Source organism: Aquarana catesbeiana, linkage group LG07, assembly GCF_042186555.1.
Source record: "Aquarana catesbeiana isolate 2022-GZ linkage group LG07, ASM4218655v1, whole genome shotgun sequence".
Taxonomy (NCBI): domain Eukaryota; kingdom Metazoa; phylum Chordata; class Amphibia; order Anura; family Ranidae; genus Aquarana; species Aquarana catesbeiana.
In genome coordinates, this window is record NC_133330.1 from 57,284,867 (window position 1) to 57,312,696 (window position 27,830).

Genomic DNA, 27,830 nt, shown 5'->3' on the forward strand with positions numbered 1-27,830 from the left:
TCCGGACAATGTAGGCACCAAATACTTGAGTATCTTTTCCAATGCTTTAATGAACAGGGAATAAAGGAAGTAGCAGGGAAGAGGTAGAAGGAAAGTTGCAGGGAAGCTCAGATACCTTTTCTTAGTATTCTTTAGTACATTATTAGGAATTGAACACTTGTAATTGAATGCGCTCCCCTTGTGGGATTCAATCTTTGCCCGCCTGGATAGGCCTCTCTCACTTGCCTAGCAGCCAGTACGTAGCACGAACAAAAGTCTCCGCCACAGACTTGTTTGGAATAAAACCAGTATGATCCTCTGCCACAGGATGTAATGGTTTGTGATGAATATTAGACACAGTACTTGAACCTTTAAGCCAACCCAGCAGTACTATGCAGTAAGATTACTTCAGGATACATCCTCCAGCTGAGTCACCAGGCCCCTCTCCAGACCAGCACTCTGAATGATCCTTCCATGACGGGTCCTCCCCTGGGATCTTCTCAGTTGTCCAGCTTCTTCTCTCAGGATAGACAGCTCAGGACCATTCCTCTGCCGCTGTGGCAGGCCCCAGACAGGCTTCTGGGCCCACCTACACGCTGCAGCGACGTGGGCCTCCGGAACGGAAGACCACGAGGTGGTATTCCTAGTGCATACCTGTCGGCCAGGAGGGCCAGCAGGTGGATGAAAACGAACCCCTAAACATGGCGTCTGTCCCATAAATACCCTCTCCCAGAATGCAACTCGGAGGACCATCTCCACCGAGTTGTCTCCGGGACAGAGGAGCATCCATACGCTTCAACACGTTGCTTTTCCAACACTGACCCATGGTGACAACGACACCCACCGGCGCAGTGTGAAACTACACGCAACTCAGCCAAGCTGGAACAGAGGCAAATCTAACTTCACCTAACAAGTAACCCACTAGATTTACCTATTAGCAGTAGATTAAAAATCTACCAGCGCTACAAAAACAAAAAACCTCTGAAAAGTGAAATGACACTCTGAAGAGCGAGCTCAATAGTAAACAGAATGAATCATAGGAGTTGATTTAATAAAGGGAAATAGACCGTGCACTCTGCAAGAGGTAAAGCTTCACTTTGCAAAGATTACCCAATCACGTCCAAGATTTAAAAAAAAAAAATGCATTTTTTGCTTGCACATGATTGGATGATGGAAGTCAGCAGAGCTTCTGCTCATTTATTAAGCTCTGGAACAACTGTACTTTACAAAGTGCACAGTCTATTTGCCTTTAGTAAATCAACTCCAATATCTCAAGCTTGGCAGTCAGTGGGCATAAAAAATGACATAGCGCCTATGCCCAGTAGGTAAAGTAATAGTGCCTTATTGTTGATATCAGTAGAAGGAATAATACCTCATGGTTGGTGTCAGTGGGAGGAATAGTGCCCAATCGTTTATATATCAGTGAGTGAAATAGTGCCCTATTGTTGGTGTCAGTAGAGGGAATAGTGCCTCATCGTCTGTGTCAGTGGAAGCAATGGTGCCTCATTAATAGACAAACAAAGGGACACATTCAGCCGTAGTTTGGAGATCACTGCTCTAAAGGGTTAGCTCAATAATCATTGTGAATACAAATACAATATTCATGGAAATATGAAAAACACAAAACCTCTGAATAGTGAAATGACACTGAAAAGCGAGCTCAATAGTGAATAAATAACTAATATCCCTCTGAAGGGTGAAACCAACACTCTGAAGAGCCAGCTCAATGACCACTATAAATATAAGATTAGTATTCAATAACCCAAAAAGTCCTCTGAAAAGTGAACCCAATGCAAAGAAAAGTCCTCTAAAGGGTGAGTACAAAACTGTATAAGCAGGATATCTTGATAATTCCACTAACAACGTGTATCCTCCACAAACACAAAACTCTCGGAGGCTTACCAGAGCATATGCTGTAGGGAGGAAGTAAAAAAACATTTATTTTATTTTTTTTTTAAAGCAAAATATCAGTTTTTATATATTTTGCTTTTAAATGTAAAGGAGAGTTTTGGGGTCTATTTTGACTCCAGATCTCTCCATAAAGAGGACCTGTCATTGTTATTTCTATTACAAGAGATGTTTATATCCCTTGTAATAGGAATAAAAGTGATACAAAAATGTAAGGGACAGTGGAAAATGAAAAAATAATAATAAGAATAAAAAAAACTTTCAGTCGCCCCCATGGTCGTGTACTGAAGCGAATGCGTACTTAAATCCCACACAGATATGTTAGAGTGAGAGCAATCATTTTAGCGTTAGACCTCCTCTGTAACTCTAAACAGGTAACCTGTAAAAAAAAAATGAAAGCGCCTATGGAGATTTTTAAATACTGTAGAATGTCTCCATTCCACTAGCGTTTGCAATTTCAAATCATGACATGTTAGTTATCTATATACTTAGCATAACATTATCTTTAATATTTTACAAATACATTGGGGTATATATTGTTTTTTGGGTTTTTTTTGTTCATTAAAGTGTATTTTTTCCCCAAAAATTGCATTTAAAAAACTGCTGCGCAAATACTGTGTTACATAAATATTTTGAACAATCTCCATTTTATTCTCGTGGATCTCTTCTAAAAAAAAATATATAAAGTTTGAGGGTTATATATAATTTTCTAGCAAAAAATACTGATTTAAACTTGTAAACAAAAACTTCCTGAAAAGGCATTCTACCAATTTCACCCATAAATGATAATCATACATTTACCTTGAATAGATGCAGCTTAATTAATGAATTATAATCATAAATTAACTGAAATTTATCCACAAATGTGATTTGCAAAGTTGTTACTAATTAGAATGGGGATTCTGGCATTTCTATAATGATAATGTTTTCATCTCCACCCATAACTGAAGGACAAATGCTCCATTTAATTATATACAAACCTGCAATCCCCTTAAACTGGTGCGATTGCTTTGTGAATTCAGCCTATTGTGTAGAACAGAGTGTGTCTTTATTACATAGAAGTCATATAGTGGAAGAAAATAGGGAAATGCCACAACTGGCTTTCAACAGAGAGGTACTCCAGGACCAGGGCCCACCCTTACTGGCAATTTGGAACTTTACCTATATACTCTATACGACCAATTGAAGCCTCTTCTTCTTTCATGGCTGCCGAATATTGTTTTTTTCAAATATACCAGGCCACTCCGTAGAGGATATTGAACGGTATGGGCAATTGGTGATTAGAACCCCTGTCAGCACTGGGAATGCATTTTTTGCAGCTACATGCCAAATAACGTGATGCAATCCTTCCCTGAGGAAGACTTTGCTTTGACAGTATAAAGTTGAAACGTGTTGGAATTTTGCTACTGGACGCCATCGTATCAATTTAGGTGGTGTTTGTATCTAGCAGCAGGATGCATCATTTGTTTTCATGTTGTCTGATGACCTTTTTAACCACATAGTATTCCAAATAATTATTTTGTATGTTTATTTCTACTTTACTTTCTTTTGTATCAATAAAAATCTTTTTTAATATAAAATCTTTCTATTTTTACATTGCCTTAAAAATCCCACATTGAGGTATATATTTGGTTTTTTGAAGTATTCATATTTCTTACCTGGCTGATTCCTGTGCAAGTGGGTAATCACTGTAGTAGCTGCAACTACTACAGTGATCCTTACGGGTCCCCCACTTGCTCTGTACGGGCGCCATTTCGAAAACGCTTTGCATGTTCTCAATTTATGCAAAGTGTCTCTGATTGGACGAGGTGAAGAGGCAGAGTGGGGACATCACGATCTCCATCTCATTCAATCACAGAACTTCTTGCATTCATTAAAAAAAATGAAAGTTATTCTCTGAATGATACCCATGTAGAGTGGGCAACCCCCTGTGCTTATTATGCAGCAAGGCAGCCGCTTGGCATAGGATCTGGAAGATTGGGAGGATCACTGAAGTAACAGAGCCTATTACAGTGATTCTCCACTTCCACAGGGTACGGCCAGGTATGGAATATGCATACACTGATCCAAGCTGGGCAATGTAACTATGCAAAAAAAAAAATGTTAAAAAAGTGTCATATATTTTTAACATCTCCAATTGACATGAATGTATCCTTGTTATTGCAGGTGATGATTTCCCTGTTGCTTCGAGAACAAGGTCAAGATTTTCTCTGCTGTGCCGTGCTCCTTACCAGCTGCCATTGAGATCCAGGCGACAGAGACGTCACATCCCTGATGCCAACCAGAGGGATAGGAGCCGTTCTCCACAGTGTCCTACCTGCACCATCTGCTTGGAGGATTTGGAGGAAGGTGAAGAATCGTACAGACTTCCCTGCACCCATCGCTATCACTCTTCCTGCATCGCAGAGTGGCTGAGCAGAGCCCTGACCACCTGGGGTTAGAGTCCCCCCAACTGCCCCAACTGCCGGGCTTTTGTCCCTGTTGCTAATTGGGTAAGTATCATACTGCTAAATGTTTTCAATATGTAGTTTTTTTTAGGAAACCCTGTATTAAATGTAATTTATTTTCCCAACAGCCATATTTTCACGTTACCTATAACAATGGAGTGATGGATCTTTAACCTGGTATGCCTGTACAAAGCTGGGAAGAGTCACCATGAATTCCTATACCAGTGGATTTATCAGTAGGTTTATTTTCTGTTTTTAATAATTTTTTATTAAAAAAATATTTGTGTACTATCTGACAATTTATTTTTCTATTGACAACACAGTTTAGTGATGGTACAGAAAGGTACAGTGTCCAGCATACAATTGAAGAATGTATTCACACAATTAATTGAAATAATTTAGGCTTTTTGTGCACATTACATGGGAGCAACACACATAACATGGGAGCAGGACACATTACATAGGAGCAGGGCACATTACATGGGAGCAGGACACATTACATGGGAGCAGGGCACATTACATGGGAGCAACACACATTACATAGGAGCAATGCACATTACATGGGAGCAATGACACCAACATTTGGGCCAAATGACACCAATAAAGGGGGACCATTCCTCCCACTAACATCAACAATGGGGCAGAATTCCTCCAACAGACACCAACGATGGGGCACAATTCATCCCAATGACCCAATGCCACAAACAATTGGGCCCAATGACACCAACGATGGGCACAATTCCTCTCAATTACACCAACAATTGAACCCAAATCAATGATGGGGCATGGCTCTTCTCACTGACACCAAAGATGAGACATTTTTTTTTTTCCGCTAATGTCGAGACCTTTTCTACTCCTAATGGCTACAGTCCAGCCCCCCTAAAGTCTGATGGACAGTAAACTGGCCCTTTGTTTAGAAAGTTTGGAGACCCTTGGTTTAGAATATGATAACCAGGGTCTGGTTACACCATGGTTTCTGAGGTAATGTGTACACTTCTGAGCGCTTTACTGCAATGTGAATTAAGCGCTGTTGCAATGTAGTGCGATTTATTTTGAATTACACCTCCAACGCTCCTTCAGATGATTATGTGTAGCAGCACAATGTGTAGCAGCACAGTAATGTTAGGTATGCTGCCAAAAACACAACAATGTGTGGTGTGCTGCTAAAAATGGTGGTGTATGCATGCATAATTTTTTCACAAAACACCACAATGCATGAATGTTAGTGCATTGTTGTGCTGCAACACAAGCCCATCAGAAGGTGTATTGGGGGGTCATTCAGAATGAATGAACGGCACCAGTTCACTTAACATGCATGGCAGTAAAGCATGAGGTAATAAGTTTGTTATTACAAAAACACCGTGTGAACAGGCCCTGAAGTAAAAAAAAAAATTGTGCAAACAAAACACAGAAGTGTAGCTCGACATTTCCACTCTCTGCTGATCCATTCATGACCATAAAACTAAAGGAGTGAGGGGGATCTCTGCAGTGGAGTTCCTTGGTCTCCACACCTATGACACCAATTATAGGGGAGCAATTATAGGAAGCAGAATGTATTTTATATTACAGAGAACAGAACTGTTGGACATTCTGTGTCGTTGTTGGACTATGTCCCAAGTTTGCGACCATAATTTAAAAATCATGAAAAAACCTATGTTTAGTAAAAAATGTCATACTGTATGTTTTCAGCATTACCCATTCAGAAAATATTAACATATCATTCTTTTGCAGGAATGGATCGAACAACAAGATCTTCTGCATCGTTGGAGGACGTGAATGACATCCATTAAAAAAAAAAAAAAAAAAAAAAGTTTATGTTTCTATGTTTAATGTTTAATCTAAAAAAAAAAATCCAAAAAACCCCCCCAAAAAACAAAAAAACTATAAAAAAAAAACAAAAAAAGTTTCTGTTTCTATGTTTAATGTATAATTTTTATTGCAGGAATAGATTGGCCAACAAGATCCAGAGCCTTCCAGATCACCTGCTTCACCTCTACATCGGTGGACGTGGATCTCCATTGCTGGACAGTGTGAGTGACAATGACATTACAACACAGGACATTTTTTGGGGATTTTTTTTTTTTAACCACTTGCTGTCCAGGGCAATTCTTTTTCTTTTTCACACACACATGAAAAAAAATCAATATTTTAGATAGAAATTAGTTAGAACCCCCAAACATTATATATTTTCCAAAAGCAGAAGCCCTGGAGGATAACATGGTGGTTGTCGCAGTTATTTAAGTCACACAATATTTGCAAGAATAGATTGGGTAAAAAGATCTGGAGATTCTCTGATCTTCTGCTTTACCCCCGTGTTGATAGATGTGGATCTGCATTGCTGGATAATGTGATTGACAATGGCGTTACAGCTTGGGACATTTTTGGGGGATTTTATGTTTTGTAACCACTCGCTGTCCAGGGCAATTCTTTTTTTTTCACACACATGTCAAAATTAGTATTTTAGCTAGAAATTATTTAAAACTCCCAAACATTATATATTTCCCAAAAGCAGAGGCCCTGGAGGATAACAGCGGTTGTTGCAATTTTTATGTCACACAATATTTGAACAGCTGTTTATAAAACACAAATATTTAGGAAAAAGTACCGATACACTAAAGTGATTTTTAGTGTTGAGTAGAGTAGCATAAGGTAGTGTAGTGTAATGTAGTGTAGTGTAGATAGTATAGTGTAGTGTAGGTCTGGCCAGAAAGGGATTACTTTGATGCAGTTGGCCAGCTTAAGCATGCATTGCAATGCATGTGAACCAAAAATCCCTTTTTTTTAATGCAAAGTTTTCTAGATATGTGTGGGGGTGTATAGCATTGTGCGGAGGGTTGATTTAAAATTTTTCTGTATTCATGTGGTCCTGGTAACAGACAGGGAGTGACAGGTCTGAAACTGGAAGTGGAAAAATTGTGTTCCTTCATCTTGCCTGTGGGAAGCTGCTCTGACCACTTACCGCAGTCCAGAGCTCCTGAGAGCAAATGAGCTACATGTGCCCTAGGGCAGTGCCCCCTACCTCAATGTTTTTACATCCCCTTGCCTTTTAACGCAGATATTAGGAATCTTTAACACATTTCTAAACCCGGAGTGTCTGGGTGAATCCCGGTCAAGTGGTAACCCAAACATATACATACCACCAAGCACAATTCATGTATCCCCACCCAATTAATTCTTCACTTTAAAAATCTGGTCACCTTACTGTGGTTTTAAAGCCTTAGGCCCCTTTCACACTGAGGCGCTTATAAACTGCCAGTAAAACACTGAGTGCTTTTGAAGAGCTTTCCAGGCGCTTTTGAAGAGCTTTCCATTAATTTCAATGGAGAGGGGTGATTTTTCACCGTTCTGCCAGCACACTGCCCCAGTGTGAAAGCATTCATTGATTTTAATTGAAATAGTTTTTCGTGAGCTTTTCAGGCGCTTTTTTTAGCGTGAAATCGCATCAAAAGCGCCTCAGTGTGAAAGGGGTCTTAAGGTTTTTTACCTTAATGCATTCAAACCTTCTGTGCTGCAGCTCCCCCCTAGACCCCCCTTTTCCTTACCTGAGCCTGATCTGATGCAGCAATATGCAAGAGCTCACCAGTCCCTCTCCTCGATTGGCTCCTGCTGCTGTCAATTAATTAAATCCGGTTACACCGGGCGGGGCTAAGTCCCGCTGTCTGTGTCAATGGACGCAGACTTGGGAGCGAGCACGCATGGGTGTCCCCAGGGGATGTGGCTTTTCCTGGGGGCACCTGATGAGGAGGAGCCAGGTGCGCCGGCAGGGGACCCCAAAAGAAGAGCATTGGGGCGGTTCTGTGCAAAATAATTCCACAAGACAGGTAAGGTTAAACATTTTTATTATTTTTATAAAAACAAAAAAACACGGAGCTTTATAACCACTTTAAGGATTTGTTCATGATTATAGAGGTTTATTACATGAATAATGAATGAATGATTATTAATTAGTAATAATTGCTCTTATTTTGACGTTAATCATGATAAATAAATGATTTAAAACATGATTACTAGAGGTAGTGTTGGCCAGAAGATATGGTGCTGCCCCTGATATCTTTGGCTTGTTGACCTTGAAATAATTGGTGCTCTGTTTGTAGAGCTGTCTGGAGTACATGCACTATCCTGTCTGGGTAAAACAAGTCCATAGACTGTCCATTCTGATATGCAGTGCACGCTCTTTGCAGTCTGAAACTGGTTTTCAGTCAGCGGCTTCAACAAAATGGCGCCTAGAGCGCGGACAGGTCTGATATGCAGTTGTTTTCCCTATTTCTAAGCCAGATGCCTAGTTTCACTGACAGCAGGGGGACAACCAGGAAGTAACCCTAGGTTAAACCAAGCAGATTCGCCCTGTGGTGCGGTGTAAACACGTATCCCCGGGAGGGGACTGTTGTCCGCAGTGTTCAGGTCACCCTGTGTTGTTGGTAGTCAATAAATGGCACATGTGAGTGTGATGTGTGTGCAGAAGAGGTAACCTCAGGTAGTTACTATGGAGAGGAGGGAGTTCTTCACCTCCTTATTGGTGAGTATCCCCTGTGTGTGACTGTAGGGGCTCCTCTCATCTATCACTGTGTATTGGAAGGACTTGTAGTCACAGAACTATGAGGAGACATAGTGTGACTGCCTTAAAAAAAAAGCAAAAAAATAATAATTTAGGTAAAGTGACCTTATGTTAAAAGGAGGGGGGGTGGGGGGGAGTTTTTGCCATGGTCTGCATTACAGATCAGTTTGCGCATTCTCAGAACTCACCTCTATCCAAATATCAACATTACTCTTCCTTAAACTCCAATCAGCAGCAGGCCGGGTCATCCCCCCCCCACTACAAAACACGTAACAAAGGGGCGAAATTACACCGCTCAGCCGTAACGTTATGACCACTCACCATAACCCGGAGTGGTATGGACTCTACTAGATCTCTGAAGGTATGCTGTGGTATCTGGCACCAAGCTGCCCCTAGTAGATTATATTAAAGCAGTGAACCCCAAACTTTTTGGCACCGGGGACCGGCTGCGTGAAAGAAAACTGTGCCAAGGTCCGGGGGAGGGGGGTAAGCGATTTTTGCGCGGGCTATTTGTTGGGGCAATGGCTGGTGTTGGCGCTTCAATCATCACAGCACCATGTTTGTTATGGTGTCAGGCTGATGGAAGTGCATTATTTCTATTATTACATTGTAATATAAAGTAAAATAGCTTAACTCACCATAATGCAGAATCAGTGGGAGCCCTGAGTGTGTCGCCTGCCACCAGATGTGGATTGTCAATTGTCACGTCACCTGCCACCAAATGTGATTTGTCATTTGACACGTCATCTCTCTGCTCCCCACCGCCGCAGCTCTGACATTGAAGAGGCCGGGCTGTGAGCGCGGAAGAGAGGTGATGCGGGGAGGGTGGAGAGAGATGATGTAATCTCTGCTTGCCTGCCCGCTTCTCCCATCCGCCCGCCCCCTGGCTTACTCATGACACCCGCCCGCTCACTTCTCCCATCCACCCAGCTTACTCATGGCACCCGCCCGCTCACTTCGAGCTTACTCATGAAACCCGCCCGCTCACTTTTCCCATCCGCCCGGCTTACTCATGGCACCCGCCCGCTTGCTTCTCCCACCCGCCTGGCCCCCGGCGTACTCATGACACCCACCCGCTCGCTTCTCCCAATTGCCCGGCCCCCGGCTTACTCATGAAACCCGCCCGCTCGCTTCTTCCACTCGCCTGGCCCCCGGCTTACTCATGACACCCGCCCGCTCGCTTCTCCCATCCGTCTGGCCCCCGGCTTATTAATGACACCCGCCCGCTCGCTTCTCCCATCCGCCTGGCCCCCGGCTTACTCATGACACCCGCCTGCTCGCTTATCCCGAAGTACATCTTCGCCAGCACACCATGGATCAGCAGACAAGGTTGTCCAAAAAAGGTTTTTTAATCGAAAATGGTCACATCACAAGGGGGGTGCAACGTCCTGCGCGGCCCCTAAACGTTGCACCCCCCTTGTGATGTGACCATTTTCGATTAAAAAACCTTTTTTGGACAACCTTGTCTGCTGATCCATGGTGTGCTGGCGAAGATGTACTTCTGTTTGATGCTTCCAGAACCCAACTGGTAATCGTTACAGCACCCGTTAATGCTCTATGCCGTTTACCCGGGAACGTGTGCGACTGGAATATTGAATTGCTCGCTTATCCCATCCGCCCGGCCCCCGGCTTACTCATGACACCCACCCGCTCGCTTCTCCCATCCGCCCGGCCCCCGGCTTACTCATGACACCCGCCCGCTCGCTTCTCCCATGCGTCCGGGCCCCGGCTTACTCATGACACCCGCCCGCTCGCTTCTCCCATCCGCCCGGGCCCCGGTTTACTCATGACACCCGCCTGCTCGCTTCTCCCACCCGCCTGGCCCCCGGCGTACTCATGACACCCGCCCGCTCGCTTCTCCCATCCGCCTGGCCCCCGGCGTACTCATGAAACCCGCCCGCTCGCTTCTTCCACCCGCCTGGCCCCGGCTTACTCATGACACCCGCCCGCTCGCTTCTCCCATCCGTCTGGCCCCCGGCTTATTAATGACACCCGCCCGCTCGCTTCTCTCATCCGACCGGCCCCCGGCTTACTCATGACACTCACCCGCTCGCTTCTCCCATCCGCCCGGCCCCCGGCTTACTCATGACACCCGCCCGCTCGCTTCTCCCATCCGCCCGGGCCCCGGCTTACTCATGACACCCGCCTGCTCGCTTCTCCCATCCGCCCGGCCCCCGGCTTACTCATGACACCCGCCCACTCGCTTCTCCCATCCGCCCGGCCCCCAACTTACTCATGACATCCGCTTGCTCGCTTCTCCCATCCGCCCGGCCCCCGACTTACTCATGACACCCACCCGCTCGCTTCTCCCATCCGCCCGGCCCCCGACTTACTCATAACACCCACCTGCTCGCTTCTCCCATCCGCCCGGCCCCCGGCTTACTCATGACACCTGCCCGCTCGCTTCTCCCATCCGCCCGGGCCCTGGCTTACTCGTGACACCCGCCTGCTCGCTTCTCTCATCCGCCCGGCCCCCGGTTTACTCATGACACCCGCCTGCTCGCTTCTCCCACCCGCCTGGCCCCCGGCGTACTCATGACACCCGCCCGCTCGCTTCTCCCATCCGCCCGGCCCCCGGCGTACTCATGAAACCCGCCCACTCGCTTCTTCCACCTGCCTGGCCCCGGCTTATTAATGACACCCGCCCGCTCGCTTCTCCCATCCGCCCGGCCCCCGGCTTACTCATGACACCCACCCGCTCGCTTCACCCATCCGCCCGGCCCCCGGCTTACTCATGACAGCCGCCCGCTCGCTTTTCCCATCCGCCCGGCCCCCGGCTTACTCATGACACCCACCCGCTCACTTCTCCCATCCGCCCGGCCCCCGGCTTACTCATGAAACCCGCCCACTCGCTTCTCCCATCCGCCCGGCCCCCAACTTACTCATGACATCCGCCTGCTCGCTTCTCCCATCCGCCCGGCCCCCGACTTACTCATGACACCCACCCGCTCGCTTCTCCCATCCGCCCGGCCCCCGGCTTACTCATGACACCCGCCCGCTCGCTTCTCCAATCCGCCCGGGCCCCGGCTTACTCATGACACCCGCCTGCTCGCTTCTCTCATCCGCCCGGCCCCCGGCTTACTCATGACACCCGCCCACTCACTTCTCCCATCTGCCCGGCCCCCAACTTACTCATGACACCCACGCGCTCGCTTCTCCCATCCAAGAATATACTTCAATGAACTAAAAAAAAAACTAAACAGTAAAGTTAGCCCATTTTTTTGCATAATGTGAAAGATAATGTTACACCGCGAGAATCGTGATCTTTATTCTAAGTTAAAAAATCGTGATTCTCATTTTATACAGAATTTTGCAGCTCTGTTGTAAAGGATGTTGGGACTTGTAGTTCATTCATACACAGAGCTTTGTGAATGAATGATGTGGCTGTGTGGGTGGAGCCCCGAAAAGCTACGCTGTTTTCAAAAAGTGACAGCTAGTACGGGAAACCTCTCCATAGGGGGGGGGTGAGGGCTAGCGGTTGCAGCAGTGGGAACATGTTACGTGTGTCACCCTAAAAAATGGGTGGAATGTTCCCAAAGGAGATCTTATCCTTAAAAATACAGCTAGACTTTAGAACCACCTTAATAAGGCAATTGCATGACACATTTTTGGTGGTGTGTATGTAGTTGGAAGCTCTGCATCACATACATGAAGGTCCTGCAAAATTTTTATTTAGTATTGAAGCAGTTTCTATTTGAGACAGATCTGCAATTTTTATCGTGACTGCGACATTATAGCGGATACATCGGACACTTTTGACACTATTTTGGGACCATTGACATTTATACAGCGATCAGTGCTATAAAAATGCGCTGATTACTGTATAAATGACACTGGCAGAGAAGGGGTTAAACACTAGGGGGCGATCAAGGGTTTAAGTGTGTCCTAGGGAGTGATTCTAAATGTGGGGGGATGGGCTTCCACTCACATGACAGCGATCACTGCTCCCGATCACAAGGACCAGTGATCTCTGTCATGACACAAGCCAGAACAGGGAAATGCCTTGTTTACATATGCACTTCCCCGTTCTGTGGTTCCGTGACACGATCGCCGGGAGACCGGTGGACATCGAATCCGGCAAGCATGGTCATCCGCTAGCGCTGCCAATAAAAGGGGACGTATAGGTTTGCCCACCGCTGCCATTGTGCCAACGTATATTGGCATGCGGCGTTCGGCAAGTGGTTAAAGATGAATTTCAAGTATGGTATATTTTATACAGTTACATTAGTTTAGCTTGGATCAATATAACTATTTATAGACCATATGTGGCCGATGTTGCTGGAAGCTGGAAATTGAGGTAGACACCACTACTCCAGTGATCTCCACTTGCTTCTGTGTCCTGCGCAGAGTAGCTGGCCTGTTGTATTGTGAACACAAGAGGTTGGCTGCCCAGTATTGTGCCATTCAGATAATACTTTTCAATTTCCTGAATGAAGGCAAAGCATTCTCTGATTGAAAAAGGTGGAGAGTGTTTTGTCCCCGCCCTGCTTATTCATCTCGTCCAGTCAGAGAACACATTTGCATTCATTCAGAAAATAGCTGTGATTTCCAGCTTCAAGGAGCATCAGCCAGTTGTAGTATATACATACAGTGAATATAAAAAGTCTACACACCCCTGTTAAAATGTCAGGTTTTGTGATGTGAAAAAATGAGACAAAGATAAATAATTAAAGAACTTTTTCCACCTTTAATGTGACCTATAAACTGTACAAGTCAGTCGAACAACAAACAAATCTTTTAGGTGCTGGGAAGTAAAAATTTAAAACTAAAATAATATAATTTCATAAGTGTGCACACCCTTAAACTAATACTTTGTTGAAGCACCTTTTGATTTTATTACAGCACTCAGTCTTTTTGGGTATGAGTCTGTCAGCATGACACATCTTGACTTGGCAATATTTGCCCACTGTTCTTTGCAAAAACACTCCAAATCTGTCAGATTCCGAAGGCATCCCCTGTGCACAGCCCTGTTTAGATCACCCAAGATTCCAGTGCCGTCCTCACCCAAACCACTTTTTCAGTCTGTGCTTTGTGAATGGTTCCACAGCCTTCTGGGACATGTGATGTGTCTCAGAAGGTTGGAGGCGGCAGCCAGAACTTCCTGTGGATGCTCAATGGCAATCCGACTGGAAGTGGGAGTGGTTACGTGCCTGTCAAAAGCAGGTACCTCCCCCCCCCAAAAAAGTGGCAAAAGTAGTGGGGGGGGGGGGTCTAAAGCGGAACTCCTCCTTTAGGGTGAAGTTCCACTTTAAGTTTTTCTAGAACTGTATCTGAACTATCAATTAAAATCCACTTTCCCGTGCGGGATATTGATTGAGTGGATTGTCGACTATAGATCTATTTTTCATACCAGAAGAAATGTAATATTTATTGACACTTGTGTGGACATCATTGGACAGAACCCCCCTTCAGCCCCCCCAAAAAATCTCTGCTGCCATACATGGCTCCATGACTCACATTTTCAAGGTATTTGTGGAGGATCTTAGCAGATTGGTATCTGTCTTTTATCTGGACATAGACCATGTGACCGGTGCCTTGGCAAGCAGGAATGTGAGATAGCCCAGCCTATTGAAAACTGTTGCTTTAGCTTTTCACAATGTAATATGAATGGTACAAAAATGCATACATTTTTTGCTATTGGGGTGTGTGTGTGTGTGTGTGTGTGTGTGTGTGTGTGTGTGTGTGTGTGTGTGTATGTATGTATGTATGTGTATGTATGTATGTATGTATGTATATATGTATATATATATATATATATATATATATATATATATATATATATATATATATATATATATATATATATATATATATATATATATATATATATATATATATATATATATATATATATATACAGGTAATGTGTTTGTGTATATATGTATATGTTATAATTCCCGAAGACTGTGATGCTAAGCAAACATTTCATCAAATGGAGGGTACACAGTGAGAATACTAACTGTAAGTGTAATTACCTTATTGATTATAGTTTCAGCTATAGGTGTCACATCTTCAGCACTTGGCAGACAGCACTTGAAAGTGAGATGTACTATTATACGACGTCTATTATGTTCTTCTTCTGACAAGATAATTGGTAAAAGGGTCCCCGGAGTATAATACATCTCAGCTGGGTACTGAAACTTTGTGAAAGGTCTCCAAAGAGCAATGTTCATGTCCAAAATGGTCATATATCACCTCACCACGGCACATTTGGAGACCAATAAAATAAAAGTGATTTACATTATCTTACAGTAAAGCAGGCCATACATGGATTCAAATTCATCTGGTTCAGTAGGGACCGGACAAATTTCGATCCTTATATGTGCAGGCTGGATGTACACAAGTTGATCTACCGATTGACTTCTGTACAACCAGCTTGTTGGAAAAGTTCTGTGTGATCAGTGTCACTTATCAGTTTATTCTGACGGCCGGGAAGTCTGCCCACTGTCAGAATGCAATATTTTAGCGGTAGTGATTGAGAAGTTTTTTGTTCAACGAAAGAAAAAATGAAACATGTATGGACTGCCTAAGACTTTAAGGCCCCTTTCACATGGGCAAACTGATTGGGTCCGCCTGTCAGTTTTTTTTGGCGGACCCAATCGGACCATCCATTGCCCTCTATGGAGTAGCGGGTCTCAGTGGACATGTGTCTGTTGACACCTGCCAACGTTCAATCCGATCCCATCCGCTAAAAACAGACGGATGGGGATCTGTTCCCCATCCGTCTAGCAGATTGGATGGCAGTCGGGTGCAAACAGACAGGTGGTCTGTTTACATCTGACCACCCATAAAGGAGAACAGGCTGTGTCTGTGTCCGCTCTGCATAAGGGAAGCGAACACCAACAAGCCATATGCCTGCTCAGTGGGGATTAGCGAGGAGACTCCTAGTGAAGTCCTCCTCCATGTGAGAAGGGCCTAAGGTTGTATTTACACTGTTCTGTGTGCTTGGTAATGCACATATGTAGGTATTAGGGGTCGACCGATACCGATTTTTCGTCTGCCTTTCAAGCCGTTAGCTGATATCAGGTGCCGACAATCTGTAGATTTAAACTTTTTATTTTTACACTGTCCTTTTAAATTATTATAATTTTTTTTTAATCACTGTTATTGCTGTCACAGGGAATGTAAACAGTAATAGGCAGTGGCAGGTAGTCTTTATGGGGGGATCGGGGGTCTATAATGCCCCGTACACACGAATGGACTTTCCGACAACAAAATCGTGGAATTTTGTTCAAAGGATGTTGGCTCCAACTTGTCTTGCATACACACGGTCACACAAATGTTGGCCAACAATTACGAAAGTAGTGACGTACAAGACGTACGGCAAGCCAATAAAAAGGAAGTTCAATAGTCATGTGATATCTCTATTACGAACGCTAGTTTTATAAGACCGAACGCTTCTGGCTCGTACTTGATTCCGAGCATGCGAAAATTTTGTTGGCGGAAAATTTGAGCACCTGCTAGCAAACATTTGTTGGCGGAAAGTCCGCCAACAAATGTTTGATGGAGCATACACACCGTCGGACTTTCCGCCAACCAGCTCACATGCAACATTTCCCATCTGAAAATCTGATTGTATGTACGCGGCATAAGACCCCAAACCCCTCCTCTGCACTCGAAAGTATTCAAAACGTCAAGATCGGCGTTTTGAATACTTTCTATTTTTTTAAACTGGCGCCTTTAGGATGCCAGTAATCCAGAAGTGATGTCATGACATTGCTTCCAGGTTACTAGATCCGAGACCTGAACAAAGCCAATCTGGCTTTGTTCGGATCTTCAGCCAGCCAGCGGACGTGCTGGCTGGTCGCTTGGGCCACCTGGTGGAATGGGAGACCCGGGAGGAGGGGATGGGGAGGTGTGCTTGTAATAGTAGGCTGCACCGATAATCGGTCGACCCCTCCCCCAGTAGGTATGAATGGGCCTCTATATTTTATGTTTCACACTATACTGCAGATCATAGATGTGAACCAGCCCCATAGAATAGAATAGGTTTGTAGAAGAACCTATCACCTCCAACCCTGGAGACATGGGAAATACTAACCTCCCAAATTGTACCTGTGTATATAGAATAACCTGAAAATAGAGGTCACCCACAAATTTTGATTGAATCTGGGGCTTGGGCTGGCATCTGCCTCCACCATCCCAAGTGTGCCGCAGATTATTTGTTCTCCCACAGTAAATCTGTACCACCTTTTCGTCCCTTACTAAGCATCTCAACTATTTTATTTTCACCCAACTTTTTTTTGCAAACCTGTAATGTGTACCGTATCACTGATTCTAATGTATAATAACAGGAGACAACAGCAGTTGGTTTTCTCATTGTAATGGTTCATTGTTGTACACAGATAACAAAGAAAAAAATATAAAGCATCTTTCTGTTCAATATTTTTTATTGTTTTCTCAAGGAAACAAATACAGAGCCAGTACAAGACATGGTAGACAGAAGATTGGCCCACAGGCCTGCATTGCATCCAGCAGCAGAAATAGACAATATGGTACAGAGAGAGATTATCAATGCATGACTTCAGGGCCAAAGTGGAAAATCAACAGGTAGACAGATAACAAATGTTGGGCCAAGAGACATGTGAAGAACGTAGGAAAAGTAAAAGTGTAGGGAAAAAGACCAGGGGGAGCATTGTGGGAGGTTAGAACAACGCCTTCACCATAAGAGAAGTAGGGCGGCCATTACAGGTCTAGTAGATGGCAATCAAAATCCAATGGCATGAATTTAGTGACCCAGGGATCCCGTCATTTATGAAATGTACTAGAGCTGCACGATGAATCGTTAAGAATTCGAAATTGCAATGTTTTTCTCTTCCTGATCTTCAAAACAGCATGTCACGATTCAAAGAAATAAATCTGGGCAGCCTGCCAAGTTTAATCACAACTCCCAATAAGTAGAAACAAAGTATCTTTTAGTTCTTTTTATCAAAGGAAAGAACTCCAGAGTGTAAATGAAGGAAGTTTAACCATTTAAAGACCAAACCTTTTTTGTTGATTACAAATAAAAATCATTATTTTCTGCTAAAAAATTACTTGGAACACTCAAACATGAGATATATATATATATATATATCTATCAGACACCCTATGGAATAAAATGGCGGTTGTTGCAATATTTATTATATTAATATTTAATACACCGTATTTGCGCAGCATTCATTCAAACTTTATTTTAAGCAAAAAAAATTGTGATTCTCATTTTAGCCAAAATCGCGCAGCTCTAAAATGTACGCATAGAGTCGGTAAGCATGACCATCAGCTTATTGTTCGTGAGCATCCAGTGTTTATTTAGATTTTATTGCTTCCACGGAGAGGGAATTTGTCAACCAAGCTCCAGCTATAATCTGTTTGGTAGCAGTAAATATAGGGGTCAGAAGCCTAAACTGGTGGTTAGTGGGTCCATCAGGTTTCAAACTAAGCAATGCCACCTTCGGCAGCATCGGGATAGTAACTTAAAAAAGTGTATTAAGCATATCATTTTCATTTAAGTCACAAACAGTCAGACATGTCCACCATTTGTGAAAGTAAATTCCCAGTTCCAGGCATCCCTGGAAGCAGGTCCCAGCAATACAAAGCATCTTTAACCACTTGACTTCCTAAAGTTGTATTTAAATGTCCTCGAACTCAAGTGGTTGAAACAAGGTCACCGCTAGCAGCTGTAAGCTTAAAGCCCAACTCTGGTCAAATTTTTTATTTGCATGTGGTGGGGCTGTGGTGGACTGCATTGGTTTAACTAAACTACTTGTTTTGTCTAGGGGTGAACACAGAGCCTATACTCATGATCCCAAGGAAACCGGTGCTCAGGAACATTCCACTGCACAAGACCGCTAAACTATGGGGGGGGGGGGGGGATGGGGGGGGACAGGAGCTGAAGGAACCAGTCTTGCGCTGAGCAGTTAACCCATGCAGTGCGGGCGCAGCCCCACTGCATGGAAAAAATGAGAAAAAAATGCCCAGAGTTCAGTTTTAAGATAAGATTTATTGTCCTTGTAAATTAAATCCACACTGAGATTTCAAAAGAGAAACTCCATGCAGTTTTAAAAATCAGAGACAACTTTACTCACATGTCCATAAAACATTATACAAAGATAAATAACTTAAACATCCCCTAAAATAACAGGAACACTAACCCTGAACGATTGTTACCTAACTTGAATTAACTTTTCCATTTATTGCCTTAACAGCCTGTGGAAAGAAGCTCTCTCTGTACTTGTTTGTTCTAACTTTAAGATTCCTATAATGTCTGCCAGAGGGTAGCAATTCAAATAAGTGATAACTAGGATGGGATGAATCGCTTATTATTTTCTGTGCTCTACCTAGAAAGTGAGAGTCATACATTTCTGAAGAGCGTTTCTGTTAGCCGTGGTACAATTTGGGTACCATACTAAAATTCAGTACACCAATACGCTCTCAATTGAAGAGCGATAAAAGGTCTTTAAGGCTTTTTGCCCTAGACCATTCTTCCTAAGTAGCCTAAGAAAGAATAATTGGTTTGATTTTTTTTTTTTTTTTTTACATCAGCATGTACATTTGGATTCTCATAAATCTGTACCCAGAGAAACTTAAAGTGGTTTTAAAGACTCAAGGTTTTTTACCTACATGCATTCCATGCATGTAGGTAAAAACCCTCTGTGCAGCAGTCCCCCTAATACTTGAACCCCATCGCGATCCAGCAATGTGCACGAAAGTCTCAGCTCTCCGGGGACTCTCTCTCCTCATTGGCTCCCACTGCCGTCAATCACAGCCAGTGTGCCAATGAGGAGAGGGGGCAGGGCCGAGCAGCTCTGTGTGTGAATGGATATTCAGAGCAGCGGCTCCGGGGTGAGCCTGCTTGGGTGCCCCCACAGCAAGCTGCTTGTCCGGGGGGGCTCTCAGCAGGAGGGATGGGCCAAGAGTGCTGGCAGGGGACCTGGGAAGAGGAGGATCCAGCTCTGTGCAAAACCACTGTACAGAGCAGGTCAGTATGACATGTTTGTTACTAAAAAAAAAAAAATAAAAAAAAATAAACAAGGTTTAAAATCACTTTAACTGCTTGCCGCCCGCCCACCGTCAAATGACGGTGGGCACGCAGCACGGCGATCGCGGCTGCGCCATGTTGCTAGGACACGGCGCGACCCCGATCTCTGTAAAAAGCCGCGTCCGTGGCTCTTTAACCATGTGATCGGCTGTGTCCATCACAGCCGATCACATGTAAACAAGGAAGTGCCGGTAATCGGCGCTCCTCGCCTCACACTGACAGAGTGTGTGGCGAGGAGAGCCGATCAGAGGCATCTCCACGCAGGGGGACATGTAGGAATGTAATCAGGGCACTGATCATCAGTGCCCTGATTACAATATAGAAATACAGTGTCACCATACAGTACCCACCATTGCCCACCAATGCCAGCAATCAGTGCCCACAAGTGCCACCAATCAGTGCCCATTAGCGATACCAGTCAGTGCTGGCAATCAGTACCGCTTATCAGTGCTGCCCATCACTGCTGTTGATCAATGCCCATCAGTGTCGCCCATCAGTACCGCCTGTCCATGCCGCCTATCAGTGCCCACCATTGCTGCCTTTCAGTGCCCACCAGTGCCGCCTATCACTGCCTATTAGTGCCCATCAGTGCCGCCTATCAGTGCCCATCAGTGCGGCATATTAGTGCCTCTTCATCAGTGCCCCTAAGTGCTGCCTCATCAGCGAACATCAGTGAAGGAGAAAAATTACTTAGTTACTTAGTTACAAAATTTACTGACAGAAAAAAAGTAAAAAACACTTTTTTTTTCAAAATTTTTGGTCTTTTTTTTTTTTTTTGTAAAAAAATAAAAAAACCCAGCAGTGAATAAATACCACCAAAAGAAAGCTCTATTTGTGTGAAGAAAATGATAAAAAGAATTGTTTGGGTACAGTGTAGCACGACCGCGCAATTGTCATTCAAAGTGCGACAGCACTGAAAGCTGAAAAATGGCCTGGGCAGGAAGCGGGTGTAAGTGCCCGGTAGGCAAGTGGTTAAAGACAGAGACCCTGTCCACGCATTCACCATTGATAAAGAGTGGGGCTATTTCAGTCTTATTTTTTCTAAATTCCATAACTAGCTCTTTAGTTTTACCCATGTCCAGGGTTAAATTATTTACTGCACACCACTCCATTATCTTTCCTACTTCCACTCTATAACATTCTTTGACCCCTCCACTAATACAACCCACTACTGTAGTATTGTCAGCAAATTTAATTCTGTTTGTATGATAGCACAGTGTGCAGTCATAGGTATAGAGCGCATAAAGAGGGGGGCTCAGCACTTTTATTTGGACCCTACATGAGTTCATGGCACCATTAAACCATATATGTCTTTGTCCACCCCATCCACTGCTTCAGGCATATCTGTGTTTACTATATATTGTGTATATACAACCTGTGTTTTACAGTAAAATAATGAATACAGGACACAGGGTTCACAGAGCAATGGGTTTCTTAAGGAACAGCACAAATTGGTTTATTTTAAAGCGGAGGTCTGCTCAAAAAAAGAAATTAAAAGTCAGCAGCTACAAATACTGCAGCTGCTGACTTTTAATAATCGGACACTTACCTGTCCCAGGGTCCAGCGATGCGGGGGATTGAAGCCCCGCTCGTCTTCCCCTCCGTTCGGCGGCATGGGCATTGTAACTGTGGGCACCCGGCTGTGGCCATTACTATAATCTTTTTATATGGACTGAAGGACTTATGATTAAATGGTTGTGGAACGAATCATCTGAGTTTCCATAATTTCTTATGGAGAAATTTGCTTTGATATTCAAGTGCTTTGGATTACAAGCATGTTTCCTAGAACGAATTATGCTCGCAATGCAAGGTTTTACTGTATATTACCTTAAAGGTCCTATGCACACTTAGGCAGTCTGATGTGGTGGGTTAACAGATGTTTGTTTGTTGGGTCTATGACTGCTTGGGCTCAAAGAAAGCTGATTGAATGATGCTGACCATTATTCAACCCTAAAGATTGGTGACATCTAGTGGCAGAAGGTAAGTACTGTGGGGACAGCCTCAAATTAAAGGTAAGCCTTTAAGGCAGTGGTTCTCAACTCCTGTCTTCAGGGCCCACTAACAGGCCAGGTTTTATGTATTACCTTGGGGAGATGCAGACTAGAATACTGCAATCACTGAGCAGCAAATGATATCACATGTGATGTATTTCAGTTATCTTGCAAACCTGGCCTGTTAGTGGGGCCTGAGGACAGGAGTTGAGAATCACTGCTTTAAGGAAAGCTGATTTTCTTTTTATTTTCGCTTTGTTTTAACAGTTATCATCCCATACAGACAGTCAAATAACTTTATCACCTTAATATTGTATGTATTTGATGGTCAGATAGGGTTTTCCTCCATACTCACTATTAATGTTTTGTTCCTTAGGCCGGTGGGACAGCTGGGATGTGTGTTGACCTTATTTTATTTCCTCTGGACACTATGAAAACCAGACTACAGAGCCCTCAAGGGTTTTCCAGGGCTGGTGGCTTCCGTGGCATCTATGCTGGTGTCCCATCCACTGCTATTGGATCCTTTCCTAATGGTAAGATCTTTTTCAGATGTAGGATATGAAGTATATTGCCTCTGCCACCAAATTAGCAAAAAAAGTATAGTAATGTAAAGCTGAACTCCATCCTTCTCTCCAGTCTTGCACAGCTGTGCAGGATCCTCTTCTTTATTGAAATTGCTTCTCTGATTGCTTGCTGTCCCTGGCCCCACGCCTTTCATTCATTGGATTTCAGTTCTTCCAATTATGAAGGATCGCAGTCTTGTGTATGTTACTTAACAAGACATTTTGATATTTACATAACGTCTCTCCTGTAGTCAGCCCTCTGCTTGAATCAAAGCTGAGGACTCTTGAGAGGATCACTGAGGCACAGTGCTGTGATGTTTTCATAAGCTATGTACAGCACCCTACCAACCCTTTCCACCAGCCATGATCTGCTTATATTTTATAGAGAAGCACATCTCTGAGTCCACAAAAAGACCCCATTCACACTTTGTGTAGCGGGAACCTGCGTTCTCGCTTGCGATTTTGTGTGAGCAATTTTCACGCATTTCTGTGTGTCACCATAGGGCAGCCCATTCACTTTAATGGGCTGCCTGATGCGTGTTTGTGGCCCAAATGAAGCTCCTGCTCCTTGTTGGGTGACAAGCTTCAAGCTATTTTTAAAGTCTCATTTTTCAGCGATTGTGGCACAGTTCTGTCGCACGACACCAGCTGCAAAATCGCACAGCGTTTTGGGATTCTGTATACAGTAAAACCTTGGATTGCGAGCATAATTTGTTCCGGAAACATGCTTGTAATCCAAATCTCTCATATATCAAAGCGAATTTCCTCACAAGAAATAATGGAAACTCAGATAATTCATTCCACAACCATTTATTCATAAGTCCTTCAGTTTATAGTCCATATAAAAAGTTTATGTGACCAGGTTGTGTAACCATAAAATGTCCATCCACAAGGAGATTAGAAGCAAAATCTAGCAGGAGCTACAGAGTATAAAAGAGAAGAGAGGCGCCTCTAAGTGTAGCAATATGGTTACATTTAATGAAGGTACAACATTTAGCAACTCACATGGTTGATGATTAAAAGAATCACATATAAATATGCAGGCATCCGGGGTAAAGCTGTCCACATAGAACATCCCCTACACCGTCGGCTTTCACCACTGTCAGTCTGCAATTGTGACCGGGAAGGCTACCCTGTAGTAGAGCGATCTGAAAGCAAGGCTTGAAGCGCTCATGGAGCGTAGCGTGGAAGGGATTACATCGATGAGATGGTGAGGATGATGGTCTATGTGGACAGCTTTACCCCGGATGCCTGCATACTTAGGTGTGCCTCTTTTAATCATCAACCATGTGAGTTGCTAAATGTTGTACCTTCAATAAATGTAACCATGTTGCTACACTTAGAGGTGCCTCTCTTCTCTTTTATACTCAATTGTGACGTGACTTGTAGATCAAGACATCGTTTGTATATCAAGTCAAATTTTATAAAATAAATTTGCTTGTCTTGCAAAACGCTCTCAAACCAAGTTACTCTCAATCCAAGGTTTTACTGTAGAATGAACGAGACCCAAATGCGCGTTGCATGTTTTTCACCGATTTGCCACGTGATTTGGAATCGTGGCAATTTTGCTTGCAGTTCCAAATCGCCAAGTGTGAATGGGGCCTTGGGTATGGACTGAACACCTTAAGTTTTATTCTGAAAATGTCATTAGGATGTTAATGAAGGCAAAATATAAGATTAAACTTGAGGTCCGCAGTAATGTGTTCACATTAAGAAATGAGCCAACACCAAGGAATATCCATTCTGAAGGCAGCCGATTACAAAACAAGATCTTACAGTGTGTGAGATGTAAATGTGAAGAACCAAGTTTAGTCTGCAGGTATTACCTCTATACTACTACAGAACAACAAAGTTATCATAGTGTGCTATAGTGCAAAACGTTTATTAAAAGGTTAAAAAGAAAAGATACACACAGAACAGAAGATACAAGAAGTGGATACAATACAACTGAAGGAACACTGTATATAGAGCTTAAATGTAGTGTTATTGCCATAGAAGTATAGATTACATTTTGGAACTTGAGTTGCAAGTATGTTCAAATGTGGATGCCGCTCAGGCTCCAGAGGTTTCCAATCCATGGCCATCTGCCTGGAGTGCCGGCCGGGAAAGGAGCTTGTCGCATTTCCAAACATCAGCATGTAATAAGGAAAAGATCCCTCAAGCCGCACATTGCTGCTCCACTATAGAAGAGTATGTGGCAGTTTCAGCCTGGGCTCAGGCCAGGCCATGTGCTCAATGCGTTTCGCTCTGCCCCCAGGGCTGGATCATGGGAATTCCCCATGATTAGGCTTCGGGAGCCAGAGTAAAAAGTGTTGGGAGCATGGCCTTGCTGAAGCCCAGGCTGAGACTGCCACATACGCCTCTATAGTGGATTTGCAGCTTTGTGCGGCTTGAGGCATCTTTTCTTCATTACATTTTGATTTGCATGTACCTACAGAACTCCTGTCACTCTGGGTTCATATTCTGCTAACATTCACACAGATAGTGATACAATATAGCCACAGAAGGGAGAAGCTGCTGAAAGACATTGTAATCTTTGGTTAGAAGTGAGTCATACAGAGTATAGCCATGCAGCCTGTTCATTCTGAACCCCGTTCAGATTTTTATTCCACAAAGACTGTACTGAAATAAAACACGTGCAAAAGAAAGGACCCAGAAAGCCACAGCCAACATTACAAATAAAGAAAAGGAACGAGAGGGGAAGGGAAGTTTTCCAAAAATACTGTGTATTTCAGCTAGTCATCAGTAGGAAAAATACTTAAGAGTTGAATAAATAAAGTAACAAGGTAAACCCTAGTTATGAACCATGAATACTTTACCAAGGTCCTTGTCGGAGTCCTGATGCGGTGGGAGCCTGGTGAACTAAAGGAGATGTTCAAAGGGGTAAACACCGCCTTTCTAGTGTGGTGAGCATATGAATGGAGACTGATAATCTGTTCATCAGACTTCACTAAGGGAATCTTACCAGGAGAGAATGAAAGTCTCAGGGAGAGAGTGTAGAAAAGGCCAGGAAGGGAACAGTTATGCCCCGTACACACGGTCGGACATTGATCGGACATTCCGACAACAAAATCCATGGATTTTTTCCGACGGATGTTGGCTCAAACTTGTCTTGCATACACACGGTCACACAAAGTTGTCGGAAAATCCGATCGTTCTGAACGCGGTGACGTAAAACACGTACGTCGGGACTATAAACGGGGCAATAGCCAATAGCTTTCGTCTCTCAATTTATTCTGAGCATGCGTGGCACTTTGTGTGTCGGATTTGTGTACACATGATCGGAATTTAACCGATCGGATTTTGTTGTTGGAAAATTTTATAGCCTGTTCTCAAACTTTGTGTGTCGGAAATTCCGATGGAAAATGTGTGATGGAGCCTACACACGGTCGGAATTTCCGACAACAAGGTCCTATCACACATTTTCCATCAGAAAATCCTATCATGTGTACAGGGCATTAGAGAGAAGGAGCAGAGAGCAAAGTGAAGAGGAAAAGGAAGCAGAGGTGAAGAGGGAGTGGAGAGAGGGGAACAAGGTAGGAGAGTTGAGTAGGGTAGGGCAGCAGGACCTTAAGAGGTTGTGGAGGGAAGCAGTAGGTGAGAGGTATGGGCTGTCCTTCTGTCCTGGGGGGCGCCCATCTTCCCCCATCTACCCCATACCTATGGCACTTAATACCCGGATGCTCACATAGGTGGCAAATGGGTGCAGGGACAACTGAAGACTGTCTCAGCTAAGCAGTCAGTTGAGGGTGATTACCCATAAGCTTGCTGTAGTCTGGCATAGTTTGGAAATTAAGCCAACAAGACCATATGTCCCTGACCGGTCATAATTTTATTTTATGTCTGTCCCTGTTGGAGGTTTTCCTCACTTACTGTCTGGTTAACAGTCATTAGCAGGACAGGAAGTGCGAGAAAACCTCTCTAAGAGCAGCAAAAACCCATCAGGATTGTAAATCTTTTCCAGTCTATCCAAAATAAAATAAAAAAAGCATTTTGTCTTGACATACTGTACTTTAAATGCAACTAGCATAAATGCCTGAATTTTATTTGATTACAACCTCCTGTAATACCCTAAAAATGCAGCCGGCTGGAGCGGGAGGGGCATCACTAGATGCCAATCAGGTGCCCTGCATTCACATGAGCTATAAAGGAGAGAGTGAAGAGATGATCTTTTCAGTCTATTGCTGCTCGTTTACTGTCCAGTCACAGACTGGAGGCAGGGAGGTGACCTAGTAGCGTTGCTTGAGGGCTGTAGAAAAATGGCAGGTCACTAAGCTGTCAGGTCGGTGTAAATCTCAGAAGTGGCTGGACAGAAATGTTATTATTATTATACAGGTTTTATATAGAACCAACAGTTTGCGCAGCGCTTTACAACATGAGGGCAGACATTACAATTTGGTACAAGAGGAATCAGAGAGAGTATGGAGAGAGTATGGCACAACTGCGAACCTACCAAGACATGGCCGTCCACCTAAACTGACAGACCGGGCAAATAGAGCAATAATCAGAGAATCAGTCAAGAGGCCCATGGTAACTCTGGGGGAGCTGCAGAGATCCACAGCTCAGATGGAAGAATCTGTCCACAGGACAACTATTAGTCGTGCACTCTACAAATCTGGTCTTTATGGAAGAGTGGCAAGAAGAAAGCCATCGTTGAAAGAAAGCCATAAGAAGTCCCATTTGCAGTTTGCGAGAATCCTTGTGGAGGGCACAGCAAACATGTGGAAGAAGGTGTTCTGGTCAGATGAGACCAAAATTTAACTTTTTGGCCTAATGGCAAAATAATATGTGTGGCGGAAAACTAACACTGCACATCACCCTGAACACACCATCCCCACCCTGAAACATGGTGGTGGCAGCATCATGTTGTGGGGATGCTTTTCTTCAGCAGGGACAGGGAAGCTGGTCAGAGTTGATGGGAAGATGGATGGAGCCAAATTCATGGCATTCTTATGCTGCGTACACACAACTGGTTTTGCCGTCGGAATAGACTCCGAAGGTTTCTCCGATGGAACGCCGACGGAATTCCATTCAAGCGGTCTTGCCTACACACAGTCACACCAAAGTCCAACCGCCCAGAACGCGGTGACGTACAACACGTACGACGGGACTAGAAAAAGGAAGTTCAATAGCCAGTAGCCAATAGCTTCCGTCTCGTACTTGCTTCAGAGCATGTGTCGTATTTGGTACGTCGGAACAGCATACAGACGAGCAGTTTTTCCGATAGGAATTGGTTCTGTCGGAAATATTTAGAACATGTTCTATTTCTAGGTCCGTCAGAATTTTCGAAAAAAAAAAGTCCGATGAGGCATACACATGATCGGAATAGATGATAAAAAGATTCCATCAGACTTTTTCTGTCTCGTG

At 43.9% G+C, this 27,830-nt stretch overlaps 1 protein-coding gene across 1 annotated transcript in view; it reads left to right on the forward strand.

The window, feature by feature from the left end:
• Window positions 1-8,587: 8,587 nt before the first annotated feature.
• The window catches only part of SLC25A26 (solute carrier family 25 member 26), a 237,641-nt gene continuing 218,398 nt past the window's right edge, over window positions 8,588-27,830 (forward strand). The window contains exons 1-2 of the mRNA XM_073592196.1: window positions 8,588-8,850; window positions 22,277-22,433. Of these exons, the coding sequence (XP_073448297.1) occupies window positions 8,818-8,850; window positions 22,277-22,433 (190 nt within the window). The 5' untranslated portion in view covers window positions 8,588-8,817. The remainder of the gene's footprint in view (window positions 8,851-22,276; window positions 22,434-27,830) is intronic.